Here is a 22,155-nt window from a genome sequence, read left to right as displayed (position 1 = left end):
TACTCTAACAACACCCTCACAAAGGACTCAATTCATCAATCGGCTCCTTGACTAAATTAATCTTTATTTTATCTTAATAAAACAACATCATCTATAAGTCAAACTCAACTTCAGAAAAGTAAAACCTTGATAAAAAAAGACATTTCATATCAACAATAAAATGAATGTGAAGCATGTTTACAGACAAGCACGACAGTTTAATGAACGCTGTCTTCCCATTCGGTTGGCTTCATTAAGCTTGTGATAGGGTGGATGAGTCTATGGGTGTGTGTGTGTGTGTGTGTGTGTGTGTGTGTGTGTGTGTGTGTGTGTGTGTGTGTGTGTGTGTGTGCGCACATATGCATGAGTGTGTGCTTCCATGTCTGCCACAAATCATTTTTAGCTCAATAGCTCTACAGTACGAACTCCTGATTCATCTTGCTGTTGGGTTTTTTTTTTTCCAGAAAAAAAAAAGAAAACAAAAGCAAGCGTTGAAACTAGACAAAGTGCACCTCCCAGTCTGCTCACATGATGAAACTCAAATGATTGGCTGATGGGAAAGGTAGTCTTTTTTGTGTCCAAAATCAAATAAGGTCCATGAGAATCTCATCCTCCATGACACTGGAGACCTGTGGCATTCCAGGAGGCTGTGTTATGGAACCCCTTTGCCCGGGAGCCATCAGCATCTGACCTGTGAGAGAGAGAAGTGAGGGGGAGGCAGATTTAGCCTTGGGTGGCAAGAACATAGTTCACACAGACATTTCCTTGGTTGTGAAAATACAAGTGTGAATCACTGCATATACAAATATTGACTGAAGTTGTTGACTCAAGCATATACTACACAGTTTGGATGTGGACCCCCCAGGGTTTCCGTTAACCGGTAATTACCGGTCTTTGTCCGGTAAAATATGTTGAAGTCCGACATATTTAAACCTCTTCGGTCATAATGTCCGGTGAAAACATTTTGAATACAATTCGCTAAAGTTTAATTGTCACATTCTGATTCCTTCTATATTAAAAAAGACGAATATATAGGCTATGTTGTGTCTTGTTGTTCTCTAACTTACAAGATACACTTTATATTAATAATACTCGGGTCTCTGGAGCAACGTTCAACGAGCGTCTTTATTCAGCATCCCAACGACAACTAGACCACACTAGTCGATCGATGATAACATTGTCAAGATGTAATGCTACGGAGGCAATAGCAATCAATCCCAGATCTATGCTAAACATAGCAATATACTACAGGCTATATATTTCTTTTATTATTATATGATTTGACGCCGGCATGATGACTCCGCGAAACAGCGGTAATAGCCTGCCTAGCGTTTAGATGGGGAAGGAAAAATGTTCTGCTCACCGTGCAAAAAATCGGGGAGGAATAACGGATTCACGAGAGGAGCAACGAATGAGAATGATGCACTTTTCAAAAAATGTTATAAATCTAGACATTGTGGTATTTCTTTATATACGTATCCCAGCCTGCCTATCAATTGTTTCTCAATAAACAGTTATGTTCTCCTCATTGTCATACTCCCGAGTCCGATTAAGTATGATTTGACAGGCAGCTAAACTAAATGCCTTCCCAACCAGCGAGACCTGGTTATAGAAATGACGTTGTTTTATTGATAAAAAAGGGTAAAACTGGAAAGAGAAAATAGAAAACTCACATTAATCCCAAACAATTTAACAGACTTCAGTTAACGTAATGTGGAGTCCGTTCATTGATCGATGCAGTCTGTTCAGTTCCCAGTGTGGCGCGCGTTCAGCGCTGGACATATGGCATAGCGCGCATGCAAATCATGAAAACCTATATTATTATATTTATTATATAGCTTGCATCTAATCGTATCGGATGAGAAATAGACATTAAATGGCATATATAGGCTACACAACAGTAATCACCGCGACAAACAGCTATATTATATTTTAATATGATGACCGGAATATCTCACGTTTGTCCGGTAAATTGAAATCTTCCCGGACACGTTGACCGGCACCAATTTTTTCTAACGGAAACCCTGGGACCCACTTCAGAATATATAGACACAGAGACAAACATTGGCTACAATGCATACTGTGTATGGTCTTCTTTAGGCATATTACCTTAATTGCAACATTAGTTTCCGTATTTGTGATATACACTCACTGAACACTTTATTAGGAATACTATACTAATACTGGGTAGGGCCTCCCTTTGCTCTCAAAACAGCCTAAATTCTTCATGGCACTGATTCCACAAGATGTTGGAAACATTCCTTTGGGATTCTGGTCCATAATGACATGATTGCATAACGCAATTCCTCCAGATTTTTCAGGTACGCTTTCAAGCTGTGAATCTCCCGTTCTACCACATCCCAAAGGTGTTCTACTGGATCCAAAGTGTTTGGTGAGTGTATAAGACTGTATTATGCTCCTGATTAATGATTGCGTCCTGTGTTCACAGCTATGTGTGCAGTCTATACAGTACAATGTGTGTAGGCCCCGTGGCTGTAGCCCACCTCCGAGAGGTTGTCTCCACTGGGCCTGCATTTGGGCGCCCCCTCCTGGTGTAGGGTGGACTAGCTGCGGCCCCATACCCTGGTGAGGCATCATGCCCTGCATGTGAGACACACCACCCTGCTGAGAGAGAGAGAAAGCGAGCGAGAGAGAGAGAGAGAGAGAGAGAGAGAGAGAGAGAGAGAGAGAGAGAGAGAGAGAGAGAGAGAGGGGAGAGAGAGAGGGGGGGACACATGATAGTGACAGCCAGAGAGAGAGAGAGAGAGAAAGAAAGGAGACAGAGAAAAAAAGAAGAATGAGACAGAATGACAGACACACAGAGAGAGAGAAACAATGTTACGACTGCACTTCTACAATATGACTATTCACATAATGCTTCATTAACAAACACACTCAAGAGACATTCCCAGTCTAGTTGTAGACAGCTTCAGGTAGGTAACTGCTAATAATTATGTAAGAAGAAGAAGAAGAATATAGATGATGGTTGTGATATGATATGGATAGTCAACTGGTGCATTTCTTACTGGCTGCTGTTGGCTGAGGAGGAGGCTGCGCAGCTGCGGATTGGCTCCGGGGTTTGGAAGGCGGAGCATGGCACCTTGTGGCTGGGCTTGTCCTCCTTGAGCGACCTGGTTGGGCGGAGCTCCGGTGACAGGTGCCTGCTGATTGGCCGTGCCAGCTGCTCTCATTGTCATCTGGATGAGTGTAAGAGAGTTTAAGTGGTTGAGAAGAGGGTAGGAGAGAGAAGAGCACCCAGGAGGGAGACTTGAAAGGAAGGTGATTCATACCCCAGCAGACAGAAAAATGGTGCACTGGTGGAAAGAGATTTGCACTTGATTTGGAATTATGTTAGCCTGAGGACCTAGACTGAGTGTGCCACTCTTGCCAGCCATTCATCTTTAACCTATTTTTTAGAGCCACCTCGTCTTCACAATGGGAGTCTGTGTACTGAGTGACGCACAAAGATCGCTGGATGGCGCACTTGTACATTAGTCGCAACCTGAATTTAATTGAAACTCTGAAACTTGCAACAAGGAGTCATGGCTAAGGTCCAAGCGTGGCTTCATGTCACAAGAAAAACATTGCTACTGCATAATGTTCCTATGTGCAGAGTTGGGGTATATAAAATGTATATAATGTAATCAAGTTTCAAGTGTATGTGTCACATGCTAGAAAGTTTTTAATCCAAAAAGAAAGTCAATATCGGCACATATGTCTGTAATCAGATTTTTTTTTTTCACAAGTTGATTATATAATATATTAATAAATATTGCAATATTTGAAAATTTACATTTTTGACATAGGGTAGGGGTGTCCCAATCATGTTTTCATCGAGGGCTAGGGGGAAGGGGGAGGGCTATCCATGGCTCCGTTTGGAGATTTTCCGGGACCACATTCGATTCGTAGCCATAACCCTACCCCCCAGAATGCACTGCGAATCATCTATAGAAATCTGATTTCGCTCTAGGCGATCTAACATTAGGCTGATTTGTGCATGATAGGAGAGCATTTTGACCTATTTCCATGTAGTGGCACTTATTAAACCAAAACAACCCGCAACATAATCCGAGCAGTTGTTATTATTTAATATTATTGATGGGTTATATCATTTTATGTCATTTCAATGCATTATAGATCTTTTCTTTATAACAAGCATAACAAAAAAATTGCTCTTATGGCGATGTGCTGTGTGTCTAACGTTACAGGCTGATGTGTGCATGGCAGTCTCGCATATTGACATATTTCCATGTCTGACGGCATATGACACGCGAAATTTAACTACAGTTCAGCTTTCTCAGGTGTGTTGATAACAAACAAAAAAAGGTGCTTATAGCACACGCAACAGAAATAAACACAGTTGAAGAAGGCATTGTGAGATGTGTGAAATCCCCGGCAACATATTAACGCGCCATCTGCACCGCGTCTATTTAATCGACTGCTGATGACGTATCGGTTGTGAAGGGTTGTGGTAAGATTTTCAACCACTGCCCCTTGTGGCTCTGTTCGGAGGCCTTGGCTCCAAAGCGAGTGGCACTCCAAAACGAGCCATAGGGGTAGGAAAGGGAATCGGGATCAGGCCTTAGTGTCCCCCTGCGACCTCTGCTGATATAGAAGAGCATTGCAGCCTTGGAAAAAAACCTAACCCAATACTAGCGCAAACACACACAAAATAGCTATTTATACTAGCTAGATTTAGAAAATGTAAGGATACTGGGTGGTAGAACGCACATATCTAGGAAAAGTCATGAAAGGAGGGTCCTGAAATTTGATAGTGCAAAGATCATGCAGAGTGGAAAAAGAGCTGTTCACCATGCTGGTGCTGAAACGAGGGAGAGTTTATAACTGTAGTGAGTGTGTGTTTGTGTCTGTGTGTGTATGACCGTGTGTGTGTGTGTGTGTGTGTGTGTGTGTGTGTGTGTGTGTATGTGTGTGTGATGTAACTCTCACCAGGTTATTCTGTCTCTGCTGATCCTCCATCATAGCGACCTGACTAACAGGGGGCATGCCTACCACCACAGACTGAACAAAGGAGAGACGAAAGAGAGAGAAAGAGAGAGGAGGAAGAAGAGGGGGTGGTGGAGGTAAAGAAAAGAAAGAAAGAGGGAGGGAGGAGGGGAGGGTTAACACAGCATGCAGTCATAGCAGGATACCAGAGGAACAGGAGGTGGAGCCAGGATCAGTGTGAAGGAGGAGGGGGGGGAGAAGAGAGCATGAACAGAGATGCTACGCTGCAGTGAGCTTACCTGCTGTTGGACGTTGCAATGGGAGACGGGGATGGGTCCCGTCGGCCTGTTGAGGAAGTTGGGATTGGTCGGAACCTGGCCAGGTGGCATCGGACCCCCTGAGCCCAACTGTAGGAGAGTGGTCAAGCAGAGAATGAGAGGGGCCATTATATCCAGTGGGCGGAACCGCTTCCCATTTGTACTCTACATCTCTCAACTGAAATAAGCCATGCAAATCTGACACAAAATAGCTGGTGAAATCGTTCCCGTTCCTGCTTATCCCGACTTGGCTAAGACGTGATCTTTGACCCTTTCATCACCTAGTCTCTCACGGCCAGATGGGTGCGGGAGCTGTAAATTTGGCAAGCAAGACAAGCCATAATCTGACTGTGACACTGGATGACACTCCACACCTAATCTTGTTTTAAAGAGAATAAAAACCGTCCCTCTCCTCGATTTCCCTCCTCTTATCTTTTCTGTACACTTCTGTATGGCACCGTTAAGCCTAACAGTCTGAAAAAAACACACTGCAGAGGTTTAGCGCACATATAATTTCTATTTTTCTGGGACAATTTTGTCTTCCAAAAAGGAAGATGGAAAAAAACGATATCTAAGCTATTTGTGAAGAGACAGATGAATGTACTTACGGCCCTTTACCATCTTGCCAATTTGCAAGCTCCTATAACGTAACATTTAAAAACATTTTTTGCATTTTATTGCTAACAAACACAATAGGGTTCTACGCAGCTTAGACTCCTAATAACCCACAACACTACCCCAGAGCCTCCTGCAAAAAAACTACTATTAAATAATTGCTTAATCAAGCTCAGAGTTTTAGTTCTTCTTACTTGGATTGTCGTAGGCTCATCCAGACACCTTTTTTTCACATTTTGAAAGCAGTTTTCTATGCTTTTGATAACGTACAGTTGATCCCAATCATGCATACTGGTATGTCTAAATGCTAGCCTCGGAGGCAGCTGAAGAAAGCTCAACAATCCCTACTATCCCTTTGAGATTACCACAGCAATTCCCCATTAGCAATGCAGCTTTGAATATATCATGAAAAAGTCTTCATTATAATTTCATGTCCACTGCTGAGTGTAATTGCCCTGACACTCACACGCACTACTTAAGACATTCCTATAGTTCTCGTCCCCCCCAAAACACATAGAATTAGCAGCATGAACAAACAGGCTACGTCAACCTTAATGGGAACAGAAAGGCTGTAAGGATAGAATGTAACTTATCTAGAACACAGACAGGTTGCCTTTTCAATGAGGCCTGCAGTCTTTTTGACACAACATAAGCTTGCAGAGTGCTTACCTGGAGGCAACAACACTCTGGCCTAAGGGTGTATTATACAGGATGAGGGTCTGACATGTTTACTGCATGTGTATGACACTGTTAGGGCCCTGTGTGAACTTAGCATCTCACTGCTCTAATGAACTTTGACATGCACAATAGGGGGTGACGATGCTCTCAAACTGGAAGCGCTTAGCAGGAATTAACCCTACATGATGTGCTCTCTTTGCTACCCCCCATCTGGACTAACCTCCCTCGATCCCAGGCTCTTTCCTCCAACCTCCCCTCTCTCCCAGTCCCCTCCCCCTCACTCCCACCTCTCCCAGGATCCCCATTGCTCACCGAACGGTGCTGCTGGACCTGCTTGTGGTTGGTGATGACCTGCCTGATCCCGTTGACGAAACCGCTCTGGTCGTTGGGGATGAGGCCCATGAAGATCCTCTTCTTGGAGGAGTAGAGCAGCATGAGCACGCGCACCTCACAGGGGGCGCTGTGGGGGAAATGCACGCAGCCTGCCTGCAGGGGTCACAGGTCAAGGGGTCAGAGGTCAAGGCAGGGTGAGATGTCAGCGTTAGGCCTCCGCATTGGCATTCATTCATATGTAATTATATTCTGGCACACTGTCAGACAAAAACAGTCAAGCGGATACACATTCACTTGGAACAGAGTCAAGCTCAACCACTACTGTCCTCCTTCCTTTGGTGATCAAGGGTGTTAAAATTCCATTAGCTGTTTGACAAGAGATATAGAGGTATAGTGCCCCCTCTAGTGGCTCCTGCACAGAACTGCAACACAGAAACATCTGTTTAATCCATCTAGGGGACAGCACTCGTGAGTGGTGACTCGTGATAAATACAATGGTGATTTAGTAGAAGTACTGTGGTAGAATTTCTACTCTAATAATTGACAAAAACACTGAAGCTAGCAATTTTTAACATTATAAACAGGGGTGCACATAATTTTTTGGGGCCAGTGCTCAGAGGAGCACCTAGGGATGCTGCTTGGTGCTCCCCGAGCTCGCGAGTCACGACCCGTCCCACAGGATGGATAAAAAAGGGATACATGGATATATTATTAGCAAAACGACATTTATTCATAAATAAAGATGAACAACCAAATTATTGTGTGCAAAACAAAAGAAACAGATGCAAAATCAAATGACTGCTCTTTAAGAATGAAAGTCTGTCCGACTCCTTTAAACACAATGAAATCAACTGACATCTCTTTAAGCACTAACTGAATGTCTGTTCTTTAAACACACTGAAATAAACTGACATCTCTTTAAGCACTAACTGAATGTCTGTTCTTTAAACACACTGATATAAACGGACATCTCTTTAAGCACTGCTCTGTTCTGTAAACACTGAAATCAACTTTTCCCCAAAAAAAAAAAAAAAAAAAAAAAAGAACTTGGTGCGCAAGAGCGCCTTCATGCGGCTGAACTGCCGCGCAGCATGCATTTTGGCGACGAATGCGCACTGGCGCACCAGTTATGTGCACCCCTGATTATAAATATGCTTGGGACACCAAAATTGACATGCCACGTCTTTGATCCCTATACCTTTGGTTGTGCGCCACCAATATGTCTCTACTCGTGATCTTCTTTTGGTTACACCCCTTCACAGTTTAGTTTACCCTCCTCTTTTCTAAGTCAGTCTCGAGGTTTAACTATTGGTAGCGTGACCTTCCTGATTACCAAAAACATAATACAAAAACCCTCCTATCCCTGCAAGGACTCTCCACAGGACCATACATAATCACTTAATTGCTTCTATCTGGGTCACCTCGCATGTTTTCAGCATGCAATGGAAATTAACCATAGTAGTACTCACAAATCCGTTGGCCATTATGCGGTACAGGCCTTTCAGTGATTCAACGTCTTTGTTGGTGAAGAGAAACTGAACCATTCGCGAGTTCCTGAAGAGTGGACCGAGAGTTGTCTGGCAGACAGGGAGAAATATCAACTCTTCTGAACTATCAACTATCTAGATTTGCATATCTCATTATAATCTCTTGTCATTCCTGAACACACACTTAGAAAGACAGACAAACAAACATTTGAATGAAGAGGGGAGAGGACTCTCACCAGTAACTGTTGTGGGATCAGCTGCATGATTAGCTTCTGCGGCCACTGGTCTGCATTTCTGTTGGGAGACACAAAATGTAAAAAAAAACATAAAAAACCCACAAACAACAGCTCCTGATAACTCTCAATATACACAGCAACACAGGCAAAGAGCAATCAGTGGAGCAGTCACTTTGTAGGTTTTTACTACTCACAGGTTCTCTCCCTGGTTGACCTGCACCTGGCAGGGTAGGGAGCGGGTGAGTTTGGTATTGGAATCCATAGACGAGGCTTTGGGCTTCTGAAGTGATGGATGGAGAGGGTGGGGGAGGAGAAGAAGAATGGGGGAGGATTGGAGAAATGGGAGAGGTTTGGAAGTTAGCATACAAAGTGACCGCAGGGCTAACGTTTCACACCCTGGGGGAGTGAGGAATTGTTTGATTAAAAGCCCCATGCAGAAACTACCGAACATGAGAAATTGCCCTGACAACGAAGCAGTGGAACATTCTAAAGAGGGTCGATATGCCAGATCCTACAGGGACAATGACCAGCACCGTTCATCTTCAAGGAATCAATACCTGATCAATACTTAATCAATTCCCTATCGCTCTGGGCGTGGTGTAGTCCGTGTGTCCACTATTACGATTGCATTGTGTTGGGTTTCTAGCAGATGTATAGGTTATTTATGCCCAGCAGGTTGGATCCTTCATGAGGGAAATGGATCCAGTAACTGCCAGTAAGATCCTGGCCACAGCAAGTAATACAAACCGAATCTAACCTGAACCCTGTCAGTTGATACCTGAGCAGCGATGCACTTCTGTGACTTATGGCTGTACTAAACATATATGAATATCGACTGATTTTACCCTGTGTATGCGTTTTATGAATGTCAAACAATTCAATAATTTGTTTTACCTTGAGCAAAACCAATTATGAACATGACATAACTAATGATAATCAATCAAACAAACTCAATTCAGTCAGATCCAACTGTGGTTTTGTTAAAGCCTACAGTTAAAGAAAGAACACAGCGACTTGATGAATCTCACCCATTTCTAGGTGAGGGTGTTTGAACACACAAATAAATAGCAAGTAAACAAATCCATGTTTAGACCAAGTTATAGTTTCCCTCACCTCTTGCCACTCCAGCACCCCGCTCCATGCTACAATCTTATTGGCAGATTGCTGCTGTCCAATGGGATTTGAGATGGCCTGAGCTGCAGACACACCAGCCTATCAGAGAGAAAAGGAGAGAAGTGATAACAATTAGACAAATGATGAGCCTTGTAGTGGAAAACTTCACTAAAACACTTTTAAATAAAATAACAAAGACGGAGCTGTTGGTTTTCCCATAGACTTTTATTGCAAACAACAAAAGCCAAGTTGGCCCGTGGAGTGACTGCCGGACAGAGCTCGGTGCATAACATTAATACAGCTTTGGACTACACTCCTTCACGGTTGGCCATGCGCCACCAATATGTTCCATCTGCTATCTTCATTTGGAGTACACCCCTTCGATATGTTGATCGAAGGTCGATATGTTCCCCTCCTCATTATTTAATCTCTGGGCGTAACTACATTGGTGACGTGGCCATCTTGTTTATTTTTGCTGCGTGGCCATCTTGTGCGGCCATTTTCTGCATCTTTTGCCGACGCTGCCATTTAAAAAAATATATAATTATAATAATAGCAATAATAATCAACAATGAATCATTATTAATTGTTATTACTATCAATAACATGATACAATTATAATAGTAATAATAATATACTTCCTGCTTATCTTTATCTTCACATTTTTCCAGGCACCAATTCACCATAAGGTGATCCCAGCTCGGAACATAGCTTTTATACAATTTCATAATTACGTATGAAGTGCGGCCACTCCTTATATGCAAATGGTCCACACCCTTTGGCCGTGTGCCACCAATATGTTTCTACCCGCCATATTCTTTTTGGCTACACTCTTTCACGGTCTGGTTTCCCCTCTACCTTATTACTTAATTCAAGAGTATAATTATATTGGTAGCGCGGCCATTTTGTTTACCATAAAAAATAATATACTTACATGCCTGACAGGGTCTGGTTAAAAGTCCTCAAGTAGAGCAATGTAATTTTTCAGTTTTTTCCAGATAGTGAATACAATTCACAAAGTATTTAGTGATCCGAAAACTGTTATTTGTTATATCGAGTGGGCTCTACAACACTCCAACTTTCGTAAAATGCAAAAAAAGGAGTTGAGAATTTTCTAACATTAACACAATTACCCTCAATGTGAACCCCTCTTAACACAATCTCTTAGTCTAGACCTCTTCTCATTCCTGGACAGACGTCATGATTCTATACATAATTGCTTAATGGCTTCCATCTGGTTTCTTCACCTGTTGTCATCGTACAATGGAAATTCACCATAGCCTACGGGTATTAATGTACACTCACTGAACACTTTATTAGGAACACTATACTAATACTGGGTAGGGCCTCCCTTTGCTCTCAAAACAGCCTCAATTCTTCATGGCATTGATTCCACAAGATGTTAGAAACACTCCTTTGAGATTCTGGTCCAAGACGAGATGATTGCATCACGAAATTCGTGAAGATTTTTCAGGTGCATTTTCAATCTGCTGTAAATCTCCCGTTCTATCACATCCCAAAGGTGTTGTTCTATTGGTTACAGATCCGGTGACTGTGAAGGCCACTGAAGAACACTGAATGTCATGTTCATGAAACCAGTTTGAGATGACTTTTGCTTTGTGACATGGTGCATTATCATGCTGGAGGTAGCCATTAGTAGCCATTGATCTCTCGCAATGCATTTCCGTCCGCAGAACTGCCGCTCACTGGACGTTTTTTCTTTATTGTACCATTCTGAGTAACCTCTAGAGACTCAAAATCTCAGGAGATCAGCAGTTTTAGAAATACTCAAACCAGCCCATCTGGCACCAACAATCATGCCACGGTCAAAATCACTGAGATCACATTTTTTTCCTCATTCTGATGGTTGATGTGAACGTTACCTGAAGCTGCAGGCCTGTGTCTGCAGGATTTGATGTATTGCGCTGCTGACACACGATTGGCTGATTAGATAATTGCATTAATGAGAAGGTGTACACGTGTTCCTAATAAAGTGTTCAGTGAGTGTATATAAGAGTATACTGCTTTGATACAATTTAGTGATCAGGCTCTCACCATGCCAGGCTGTGATGACGGGGGGGTCTGCTGATTGGGGTTGGGCTGTTGTTGTTGCTGCTGCTGCTGAGGTGTTGCCTGTGGCTGTGGAATGGGCGGTGGCTGTCCCGGGGGCTGGACCTGCTGAGGGGGAGGGGCTTGTTGCTGCGGCAACATGGGTGTTGAAACGGTGGTGACAGTTGATAGGCTGGGCTGGCTGGAGGGAGCCAGCTTCACTCCTGCCACAGACGGGAGCGTTGGCTGGCCACTGAAGGGAGGACCGGAATTTACCATTCCTGGGACTGAGGGGTAAAAGAGACACAATCTTACACAAATATAAGATAGATAATTGTTGAGTTAATGATAAAATATGTTGCTGATAAGAGGTTTAGACGGTGCAGGCGACTCACAGCGACTTTTCTGGTTGTTGGCCGCCTCCACAGCCATCTGTGCGGCTGCCTGAGCAGCATTGAGCGAGGGTGAAGGCTGACAGGCGGCCAAGAGGAGGAAGGAGGAGACAACAGTGTCAAGTATGAGCCAGTGAATCTAGCCAATTGGAGGTAATACTGTACAGTACATGCTCCAACTGCAAAGTTCAACTGAATCATATATCTGAGCACCAGGGGAGGCTGGTGGAAATCGGAGGACGAAATCGGAGGACGAGCTCAATGAAATGCATTGAAGCATTCTGCATTCCATTTCATGCATTTCAATGAGCCCATCCTCTGATTTGTACCTCACCAGCCTCCCCTGCTGAGCATTCCTACTCTGTGGATTAGTTTGGTACCTGGTATGGATGGGCCGTATTGATAGGTGGTGGTGCCTGTGAAGCAGGCCCTAGAGGAGGTTGACTGATAGGCAGGGGCTGCAGGGCCTGCAGGGGCTGGGGGGGTAACACTGGTTTGAGAGGGCCTGGGCCCCCACCTGAGGAAACTGGAAAGAGATATTCTAGAATAAATTGATGAACCAATCCTTACTTATATATGAGGAAGAGGCTGAAGTCTGAAGTCACTCGACTGGTACAGTAATGTGAATCCATTGTACTATATTTGTGTATGTTCTCTGCTTCTCACCAGGAAGTGCGATGCCCCTGACTAGGACCATGTGAAAGGGGTCTTGGCTGTAGTCTGGGTGGGATTCAGACGGTCCTCCGACTGGGGACGCCCTCTCGAACAGCGCCCGTAAAGCTGGCAGTTTCCGTGGAGACACCACAGAGAAATGGATGCCTCTCTAAGGAGGAGGCACAAGTTATTATAACATCAATAAACAAACCAAAATAAATTAATGATTAAAATGGTCATTAAAATCATTACAAAATGTTGGTATTGTCCTAGAAAACTTTGCAAAAACACTTATTTTTTTTTATTATGAAACTAACTTCTGTGGAAATTGTGAAGTGTGCTTGCCTCGAAACCCATATCGGGTATTTAAGCCATGAAGTATAAAACTATGCCATTATATTGAACGTGTAAGTTAAAAGCATAACATTTTGAAGTGTAATGTGTATTGTTAAAACCATGGTAACCGGGTCTCAAGCCACTGTGTTAGCTAGCCAAAAAACAAATGGCCAGAATGTAATAACTATTAATGTTATGGCTTAGATATAGATATACAAATGTGAAGTGACAGTGTGAAGAGCTGAAGATCTTTATGTCAGATATGTGTAGGTGGACTTGGCGTGGAGGCAACCCCACAGCCACACTCTCCGTTCTGAAGATTCTACCATTCATTCCTATGGGCCAGATTTCACCACAAAAGCTTGAATATTTCATAAACCGTATTTCACAAACCTTCCACAAAACAATAGCAACAAAATATGCAACAAGCCGCACATAGTGCAAACACTGTGGGAGGAGTAGCTGTGGCAAAACTTGGCTATAATAATAAATAATATATATCAAATCAAATCAAATGTTATATTTGAAATAATATATATGTGAGATAACAATAGTGTTGCTTGCTTACTAGGGCTGGGACGACGCGTCGACGTCGTCGACGTAATCGACTACGTCAATACGTCGACTTGTGTAATGTGCGTCGGTGCGTCGTAAATAAACAACATGGCTGCGACCAGTGCAAACATGGAGGAGGCAGAGCAGCTAAAAGACTTCGCCCACGATCGTCCAAAGTGTGGGAGTACTTTACAAAAAAAGAAAACAATGTGGTGGTCTGTAAACTGTGCAGAAATGAAATGGCCTATCACAGCAGTACATCTGCAATGAACGAGCACCTCAAGCGAAAGCATCCTGGAGCTCTTTGTGAAGACAGCCGCAAGATGGCACCGTAAGTCACCGTTGTATTTCTGTTCACTTTTCCGGCCGTGTATGAGTGAAAAATGGATAGCTACTAGCTAATGTTACACAAGCAATGTAGCTCACCACAGTTTGTATGTCTTGTCTTCTGGTGTTAGTAACGTTAGCTATGTAGCTGGCTAGCTACGGTAGCCTATTGTCATTGTGGTGCTCGCACCTACTGTACGTTATCTAGCTCGTAGCTCGCATGCTACGTTAGCATCAATTTAGCTAATCATAACATAGCAGCGAGAGTAACGTTAGCTAGCTATGTAGCTACTAGCCAGCTATGTAGCTACTAGCTAGCTATGTGTTGTGGTGATGGACAGACTTCTAAATGGCCATGTTGGCATTCAAGTTGGCTAAACATAGCAGTGAGGTGGAAATTAAGGGGCCTACACATGATAAGTTTTTTTTTTCTTTTTCCGAACAGTAAAAAGAAATATTGTTAGACTAATCGATAAATTAGTCGTTAGACTAATCGGAAAATTAATCGCTAGATTAATCGTTAGAAAAATAGTCGTTTGGGACAGCCCTATTGCTTACAGACATTTATTCAAAGCAACAAAAGCTGAGTTGCTCCATGGAACATCTCCAGAACAACCCTCAGACCCCAACTTATATACCGTACAGTTCCTTGATCACACAAGAATATGGACCACCCTTCATATGGCCACGTAGCACCAATAGTCTGAGGCCGTGTGGCATCACTCCATGTATCAGGGCTGGACTGGGAAAATCTTTCAGGCCGGGAAATATGGCACCAAATATAGCCCCAGCCAGGCCATTTTTAAGTGGGGGGGTCTGTTATGAACTTCAAATAAAACCAAAAGGTACATATCAGGGGGACGACCTAACGTTTAACCAATATTTATTAAATAATAATCTCTCTCTCCAAAGGCTCCTGCCTAACTAGCACTACACTTGCACTGCTACTGCCATTCAAATAACAGAGCAAGAACACAATACCCTATTCAGTTTACACTACCCATATAAATAAACCCATATAAATACACTACCCATATAAATACACTACCCATATAAAGTTTGAGTACACCTGTTAAAAACGATTACCATTTCCATGATTAAAAATACCCTAAACTGTATACATGTTTCTAATATAAATGTAAAATAAATGTACTTGCACCTGAAACACAGCGCACGCACGCCAAGCACGCACAACAAAGACACAAGACTTTGGATTGTCACAATAATTTTAACAATACACATGAGCTCAAAGTATGATTTTTTATCACTGACTAGTGGTCCCATGCAGTGGCGGCTGGTGATAAAAATGTTGGGTGGGGCACAGGTTATGGGGGCATGCTCCACGGGGAAGAATATCAACTTTAAAATCTGGATTTACAGTCCATTTTAGCATGAGAATATATATATAACTTAATTATTTTTATATATAACTTATTAAAGGGCAAACTGCAAACACAACAAAAATATAATGCGCAACAACTGACAAATCAACTGGAAAAGTATTTGTTAGCAGAGTAGACCTAATGTTAACAGAATGGACTTATACCCTTTGTCTATCTGTGCAGCGGTAAGGTGAATAATTCTAGCAGTACTGTCCAGACAGTTGTCTTGTTTAGCCATTCAACTAGGCATTATTTATTAAATGGAGAAAGACATGGAACACAATGCAATTGTGATAATAAATGTGTTCTTTCTTACTTAATTAAATTAAAGTGTACCTTTCTATTATCATACAATATTTCCTTGAACATGTAAACTCTATAATCATACAGTTGTCTTTCTATTAGTTGTCTCTGTCATACTGAACTGTTTGTTATCATCCTGAACTATCTCAGTTGCTCACCTCACCTCAGTTCTGTCTCTATTGCTCTCCTCTCCTGTTGTCTGTCTCTCTGTTGCTGTCCTGTTGTCTGTCTCTCTGTTGCTCTCCTCTCCTGTTGTCTGTCTCTCTGTTGCTCTCCTCTCCTGTTGTCTGTCTCTCTGTTGCTGTCCCCCATGTTCGCCTCAGTGCTGCTAGCGACACCCGACCCAGTGCTAACTGCTTCGTGGCTCTCACTCTCAACAACATTGGTCGTCGCAGCTGCATTATTATTATTATTTTTTTTAACTTAGCTATTCGGTTGTTAAGTCGCGACGTGTTTCCGGGTCCAAAGTGGGCTGAGGCGCTGTCTTCGAAATGCCGCAATAATAATAATAATTAATTATATTTATATAGCACTTTTCCAAGGCTCAAATACCCTGACAATATGGGGAAAACGGGAAAGTGCTGTGTCCCTTGTTGTATGAATAGATCCGAGTCTAAAAAACGATTAAACTGTCATTCTACCGCTGTAGTACACTGGTATTCTGGTGCGGAGAATTTCTGGTTTGGACCCGGAAATTGCAAAACGTCACGTTTGACGTCAGACTTAACAACCGGATATTCAGGGCTCTCAAGTCTCACGCATTTTTTTTTTTTACTACCCCTAGTGGTAGTGGCCCTAGGCTGCAGCCTAGGTAAGCCATGCGTTAATCCACGCATGATCAGGGCGCATTTTTTGCGCCCCGACCGGGAAATAGGAGACAGCCAATTGGAGCGCTGCTACAGCTCACGTATAAGCCAAAAGTATGTGCAGTGCCATAGCATCCCGACTTCCTACCCTATGTATTTTCACAGTGAATTTTACACACACACAGATAAAATGTTTATTGTATTGGAGGATTTTTAATGAACGCTGATAGGCGCCGACAGAATATCAGCCGCATTTTATGAATAAACATTAAAAAACGTTTACAAGTAGCAACTAGGAAGTGGGGGCGCTTTGGAAGGTGGGGGCAGCGCCACAACATTTTGTCGATTTTGGCGCATTTAGTGGCATCTCAAGGGCCTTTCTTATTTTCCTCATATGTAAATACTGAACAAAAATTCAAACACAACACTTGTGTATTAGTAGTACTTGTGTATTTTTATGAATAAGTTAACTAGCATCTAAAACTGGTACTGGTTTCTGCCAGACGTTGTATGTGGCCACTCACGTCTCTGATGATCTTGACCAAGCTGTCTGCTGTGCAGCCTGTGTAGCTGACACTCTCCACGGCAGGCAGCAAGTATGGTGGAGAGTTGCACAACAGCACACACACTTTGTGCGTCTGACCTCTGGTGGTGACAGATTGAAAGATGTTATAGTGTGTGTGTGTGTGTGTGTGTGTGTGTGTGTGTGTGTGTGTGTGTAAAACAGATAACTCACATTTGCTCCCTCATCTTCTTGAAGTCGTCAAAGAGCTGTAAGGCCACAGACAGTCCCTCTGCAATAAGACTGCAGCTCTCTGCCCCACCTCCCATAAACCTAAGACACATTTACAAAGTTACAAATCAGCACATCCTTTACAACACATTTATAAAGTTCCTGGATCACAAAGACATATGAGGTCAAGTAAGGAAAATCCTACACAAAATGTTTTACTTTGAAATCTCTGCAATGAAACATCATGATAGTTTTTCAAAAACAAGTTCCAATTGCAATTTCTTACTGGATGCTGTCGATCCACGAGACAAACTCGAATGCTGAGCTGGTTGGTGCGTGACACTGGACGTATGACTCAGGAGCACAGTCCACAGTGTTAAACACCACAAGGCCATACTGTGTGCCTCCATACTGAGAGAGAGAGAGAGAGAGAGAGAGAGAGAGAGAGAGAGAGAGAGAGAGAGAGAGAGAGAGAGAGAGAGAGAGAGAGAGAGAGAGAGAGAGAGAGAGAGAGAGAGAATTGATGACGTATCCGTCGTGAAGGGCTGTCCCAATTCATAGGGGTAGATTTCAACCCCTATGGCTTGTGGCTCTGTTCGAAGGCCTTGGCTTGAAATCGAGTCACACTCGAAAACGAGCCATAGGGGTAGAAAAGGGAATCGGGATTGGGCCTTGGTATCTATTTTCTTTCTCCTCTAAAATATAAAAGAAGAAGAATGACTCACATCTCCACCAAAGTCTGTCTCTGCAGGAGGGCCTCCATTGAAGTACCTGTGATGATGAAGGGGCAGCTGTTAAGAAATCAAGGGCATGACTCAAACCAAGAGAGGCAAAAAGAATGTTTGAAAAATACGTACTCAATTGCAGGCAGTATGTAATTCTTTCTGAGAGACTCAAAATAGGGACCAAGGTTTGCAGTTCCTTCAATGACGAACACCACGTCTGCCACTTGATTGGCTCCGGGTTTAGTGGGCGGGTCCACCATGGATCTGTTGAATAAAATAAAATAAATGTTAGAAATTGTGATTAAAAACTAGTTTGTTTATGTCGATTTAGACAAACATGTGAGAATAATCACTCATTTGAATGGGATGCAATGCACACAGTTCCAACTCCAGGCTGGGAGCCCATTGCAGTTGTGTTCCAGCCCAGCACCACAAATCAGATTAAACAAAGGGCTTGATGATTAGTTGAACTGGGTGGTTGAATCCGGTGTGCAAAAATGTGCAGTTTTATCACACAGCACAATACCACAGATGTCGCAAGATTTGAGGGAGTGTGCCCCCAAATAGCAAAAGTCTAATTTCTGTTATCTATAACAATACAATATCACTCCGCACTCATTGCAAGATGTTAGGAGACACTGGAAGAAAGCTCTTGGAGAGGAAATTACAGATGATCAATGGTCAGTGCTTGACTTAATACACACCTCTTCCCCTTGCTTGATACAACTCAAAATAGTTTTGAGAGCACATCTGACCAAGGACCCCCCCCCCCCCCCTCTCTCTCACACACACACACACACACACACACACACACACACACACACACACACACACACACACACTACTCTCTTCTCACTCACCTTTTTTTCTTCTTCTTGCTCTTTTCTTTTCTTTATATTGTATGTACTTCTTTTGTACTCCTTGGTTAGACAAATGCCTCAATGGACCATCATGTTGATGAACAATTTGGACTAAAACGGACAAGGGGGAGGGGAGGGTAGGGAGGATTATGGAGGAAGGGGAGGGTTGGGGTAAACGTGTTAACTCATTTGAAAAACCAATAAAAACTGTTAAACAAAAAAAGAGATTGTCCAGATAAATACAACTAGGTTAATTAAATTGTCATTATCCGCTGTAATAAAACGGACTAACTAACGTCATATAGTGCGAGAGAAAGTCCATTCATCGTGTGTGCATAGAAGCTAGCTAGCTCGCTCGCTAACATCAGCCTGCTAAAATGTGGCTACAAACAGCACAAGTGCAATGCATTCATTACACAATACTCACCTGGCGGTGTTTAGCCGTCAGCCAAAGAACTGCAACCGGTGACTTCAAATATTGTGAAATTATATACAAAAGTATACAAAACAAAACCGTTTTGACACACAAACAAGGCCGTGTCGACAACAAACCACTAATCTGAAATTAGGTTATCGATAGTTCATGCCTGGACGTTGCTTGAAAATGGAACACTAGGGATGCTCAGTCAAAAGTCGACCAACTGATCCAAAGTTCATTGACATTTTGTAATGGTTTCAAATCCATTATTTATATTATTTAAATGTATCAGCGTGAAAGACGCATTTATTGATTCTCTGAACGATGTCTGGGACTCACACGAAATAAAATACTCTTAATATGTAATCAATGGATATTCACCATAGTGAAATTGTAAGGAACAGACGGCCCTTTCCCCCCACATGCCATACCGTTGTTTAACACCAGAGGTCAGTGTAGTCTGCAGGTAATTAGCCTATGAATAGACCTCTTATCGGAAATTACTTCCTCGCTTTGTCCTCATTCGGGAGCTGATTTTGTTCTCTATTTGGTCCATTATACATTTACACAAGTCTTTATACTTAAATTGTCACAAAACAGAAGGCCTACCGGTGCTTCAAATCCCTAGCATTAGGCTAACCTTTCTTTCAAAAACATTTATGTCCTATTCCATTCATGTTGAAATAAAAACATAAATATTGTGACGGCCTTCATTGAACCAACCTGCTGTCAAATCAGCACAATGCTCCGCGAGCCAACCTGCGGTTGGAACACAGCGGTGTGCTCTTTCGCTGGGTCCAACAATAGCATAGAATTCCCTTGTGCACTGCAAGCCAGTCAGCACAGCCCAGCGAAAAGCAAAGGGCTTCAGAGCTCATCAAAATCAAAACCGCCCACAGAAACTATGTTCTGAATCAATTTAACCCAATTTGAAGCAGTGCACCATACTGCAAAACAGCAGCATTTCCATTTGGCCTATCAGGTTAACAGGGCCAGTTGGGCGCTGACTCGTAATGACCTTAAGTAAGTTAATGTTTGTGGATAGAGTGGCCCTAGGCTACCCTTGGACCCAAACATTAAACACCTATAGAGCCTTTAAGTCTGACTTAAGCACAGTGGCTGAATTAAAGTGAGACAAAGGACTGTTTGTGCGTGTGTGTGTGTGTGTGTGTGTGTGTGTGTGTGTGTGTGTGTGTGTGTGTGTGTGTGTGTGTGTGCGTGTGTGTGTCCGTGTGCGTGTGCGAGTGAGAGTGTGTGTGTCCGTGTGCGTGTGCGAGTGAGAGTGTGTGTGTGTGTGTCCATCCCTCGCTGGGTGACTGTTGTTTCTCCACTGTTGCTCAAAGGGATAGCTGTTTTGAAGTTCAATTCACAGCCCCGGCAATTAGGAAGACCTACTCTTGAGGCTAGTGGACAAACGATTTCAGCTACTGTTGTATAGTTTGTTCCTCTTGAGAATGAGAAATGTGATATTACTTGGAGTGGGCTTGTGGATATTGAATCGATATCTTGATCATTTATAGGCGCTTGTTTGACTCACGTGTCTAGCTGCTCCAGGTGGTGTTCTATAGACAGTCAGTCTCTTGACCGGCACATCCAGCTGGGAGAGTGGGGAGCAGATGGTTCTCTCACGACAGGTAATCACCCAACACTGATACACAACATCTAGAAATGGGTTACCCAGAACATTTTGGAATAATATTACATAATATGGTATTATCTTGCAATGAGTCTGTTGCAGTGGAGGCTGGCGGAGGTACAAATTGGGATACTATTCCATATTCTGTTCCATGCATTATGAGCCCAATGAGCCTAATGAGCCCATCCTCCAATTTCTACCTCTACCAGCCTCCACTGGTCTGTTGGGATTCCTACACACAAATAGCCTACCATGGCAAAGCCTCATCATACAGTTGCCTTTGGGCACCAATGGAAATCAGACACATTAATGCACAAGAACATAGTCAGATTATCACTCACACTCACTGTTTTGGCTAAAGTGATTGACTGACTTGAGTCTGACACTGACCCAGCAATGCACCATTATGGTTTACATTGTGAAATAGTACTTAGGGAGAGGACTGAAAGAGAACTGAAAGGTAGAAAGATCCATATGTAAACCATACTGTAGAACAAAGTGCACATTTCTGCCAGGTTTAACTGTACTTTCATTCCAATGGTCTTATTACCATAACCATTACCATCTTTCATTAGAACATTCCAACACCAAAAGCCTCAACCACAGCAATGGCATCCATTTTTTATGAGATAACAGAATACATTACCATTATGTATAGTAATCAGGTATATTAGCAATAACACTTATGCTCAGCTGACAGCTTACTAATAAATCCTTCCAATGTGATAGAAACAGCTCTATGTTGCGCACACACCTCCCCCAGTCTCTAACTCTCTCTCCCTCCCTCTCTGCCTCTTTCAGCTCACTGAACTGAGTGAAATGTCTTTCCGACTAAATGATTTTTTTTGCACGGTGGGAACGTTGCCATGGAGACAGCAGTTCCCCCCCAGCCCCTCCTCCCACTTCTCTCTCTCTTCCTCTCCTTCTCTCTCTCTCTCTCTCTCTCTCTCCCTCTCAGTGGTCCGTAGCGTTGGAGCTGTGCTAACTGGCATGTCGGCACTTCTCTGTGTGTCTGTGTGTGTCTCTTGCTCTGAGCCGTTCTCACACTGCTCACAGTGTCAATGTGTTGCAGGTGCCCCACTCGCCTCACGACGAGTGTGTCTATATACAGACCTGTCCTCCTCCTCCTCCTCCACCGCTCTCTCCCTCTCTCTCTCTCTTTCACACACACACACACACACACACACACACACACCCACTTTCCCTTTCTTTCCATGTCTTTATAATTCCCGTCCTCCTCCTACTCATCCCTGCCTTTCCCCCTCACCCTGTCA

At 43.1% G+C, this 22,155-nt stretch overlaps 1 protein-coding gene across 3 annotated transcripts; it reads right to left on the bottom strand.

Moving 5' to 3' along the window:
- Nucleotides 1-423: 423 nt before the first annotated feature.
- Nucleotides 424-19,392, bottom strand: LOC308151284 (mediator of RNA polymerase II transcription subunit 25-like). Of its 3 annotated transcripts, none has more exons than XM_080524122.1 (22): nucleotides 19,255-19,392; nucleotides 18,828-18,938; nucleotides 18,100-18,231; nucleotides 17,968-18,013; nucleotides 17,529-17,653; nucleotides 17,246-17,344; nucleotides 17,034-17,154; nucleotides 12,813-12,969; nucleotides 12,527-12,672; nucleotides 12,150-12,225; nucleotides 11,761-12,041; nucleotides 11,589-11,633; nucleotides 9,706-9,804; nucleotides 8,787-8,872; nucleotides 8,593-8,650; nucleotides 8,339-8,446; nucleotides 6,849-7,022; nucleotides 5,226-5,333; nucleotides 4,930-5,001; nucleotides 3,006-3,176; nucleotides 2,484-2,604; nucleotides 424-670 (listed from the first exon to the last, which is right to left on the bottom strand). In XM_080524122.1, the coding sequence occupies exons 3-22, from the start codon at nucleotides 18,225-18,227 to the stop codon at nucleotides 564-566; spliced, it is 2,328 nt and encodes a 775-aa protein (XP_080380248.1). In that variant the 5' UTR covers nucleotides 18,228-18,231; nucleotides 18,828-18,938; nucleotides 19,255-19,392; the 3' UTR covers nucleotides 424-563. The 3 variants fall into 3 exon arrangements, with proteins under 3 accessions (XP_080380248.1, XP_080380249.1, XP_080380250.1); XM_080524123.1 differs by having other exon boundaries at nucleotides 11,589-11,630; XM_080524124.1 differs by lacking the exon at nucleotides 4,930-5,001.
- Between the last annotated feature and the right edge of the window lie 2,763 nt (nucleotides 19,393-22,155).

This window comes from Nansenia antarctica, assembly GCF_963989245.1.
Source record: "Nansenia antarctica genome assembly, chromosome: 2".
Classification (NCBI taxonomy): Eukaryota; Metazoa; Chordata; class Actinopteri; order Argentiniformes; family Microstomatidae; genus Nansenia; species Nansenia antarctica.
The sequence above is the reverse complement of the archived record's forward strand: the minus strand, read 5'-3'. Positions and strand labels throughout refer to the sequence as shown.

Excerpts from the sequence above, each read along its gene's own strand:
- LOC308151284 (XM_080524122.1), bottom strand. The coding sequence starts at position 18,227 with ATGGTGGACCCGCCCACTAAACCCGGAGCCAATCAAGTGGCAGACGTG. Across the intron at positions 17,155-17,245 it reads AAGAAGATGAGGGAGCAAAT|AGGTCAGACGCACAAAGTGT; the intron begins GTGAGTTATCTG and ends TGTCACCACCAG. Across the intron at positions 12,226-12,526 it reads ATACGGCCCATCCATACCAG|CCTTCACCCTCGCTCAATGC; the intron begins GTACCAAACTAA and ends GCCGCCTGTCAG.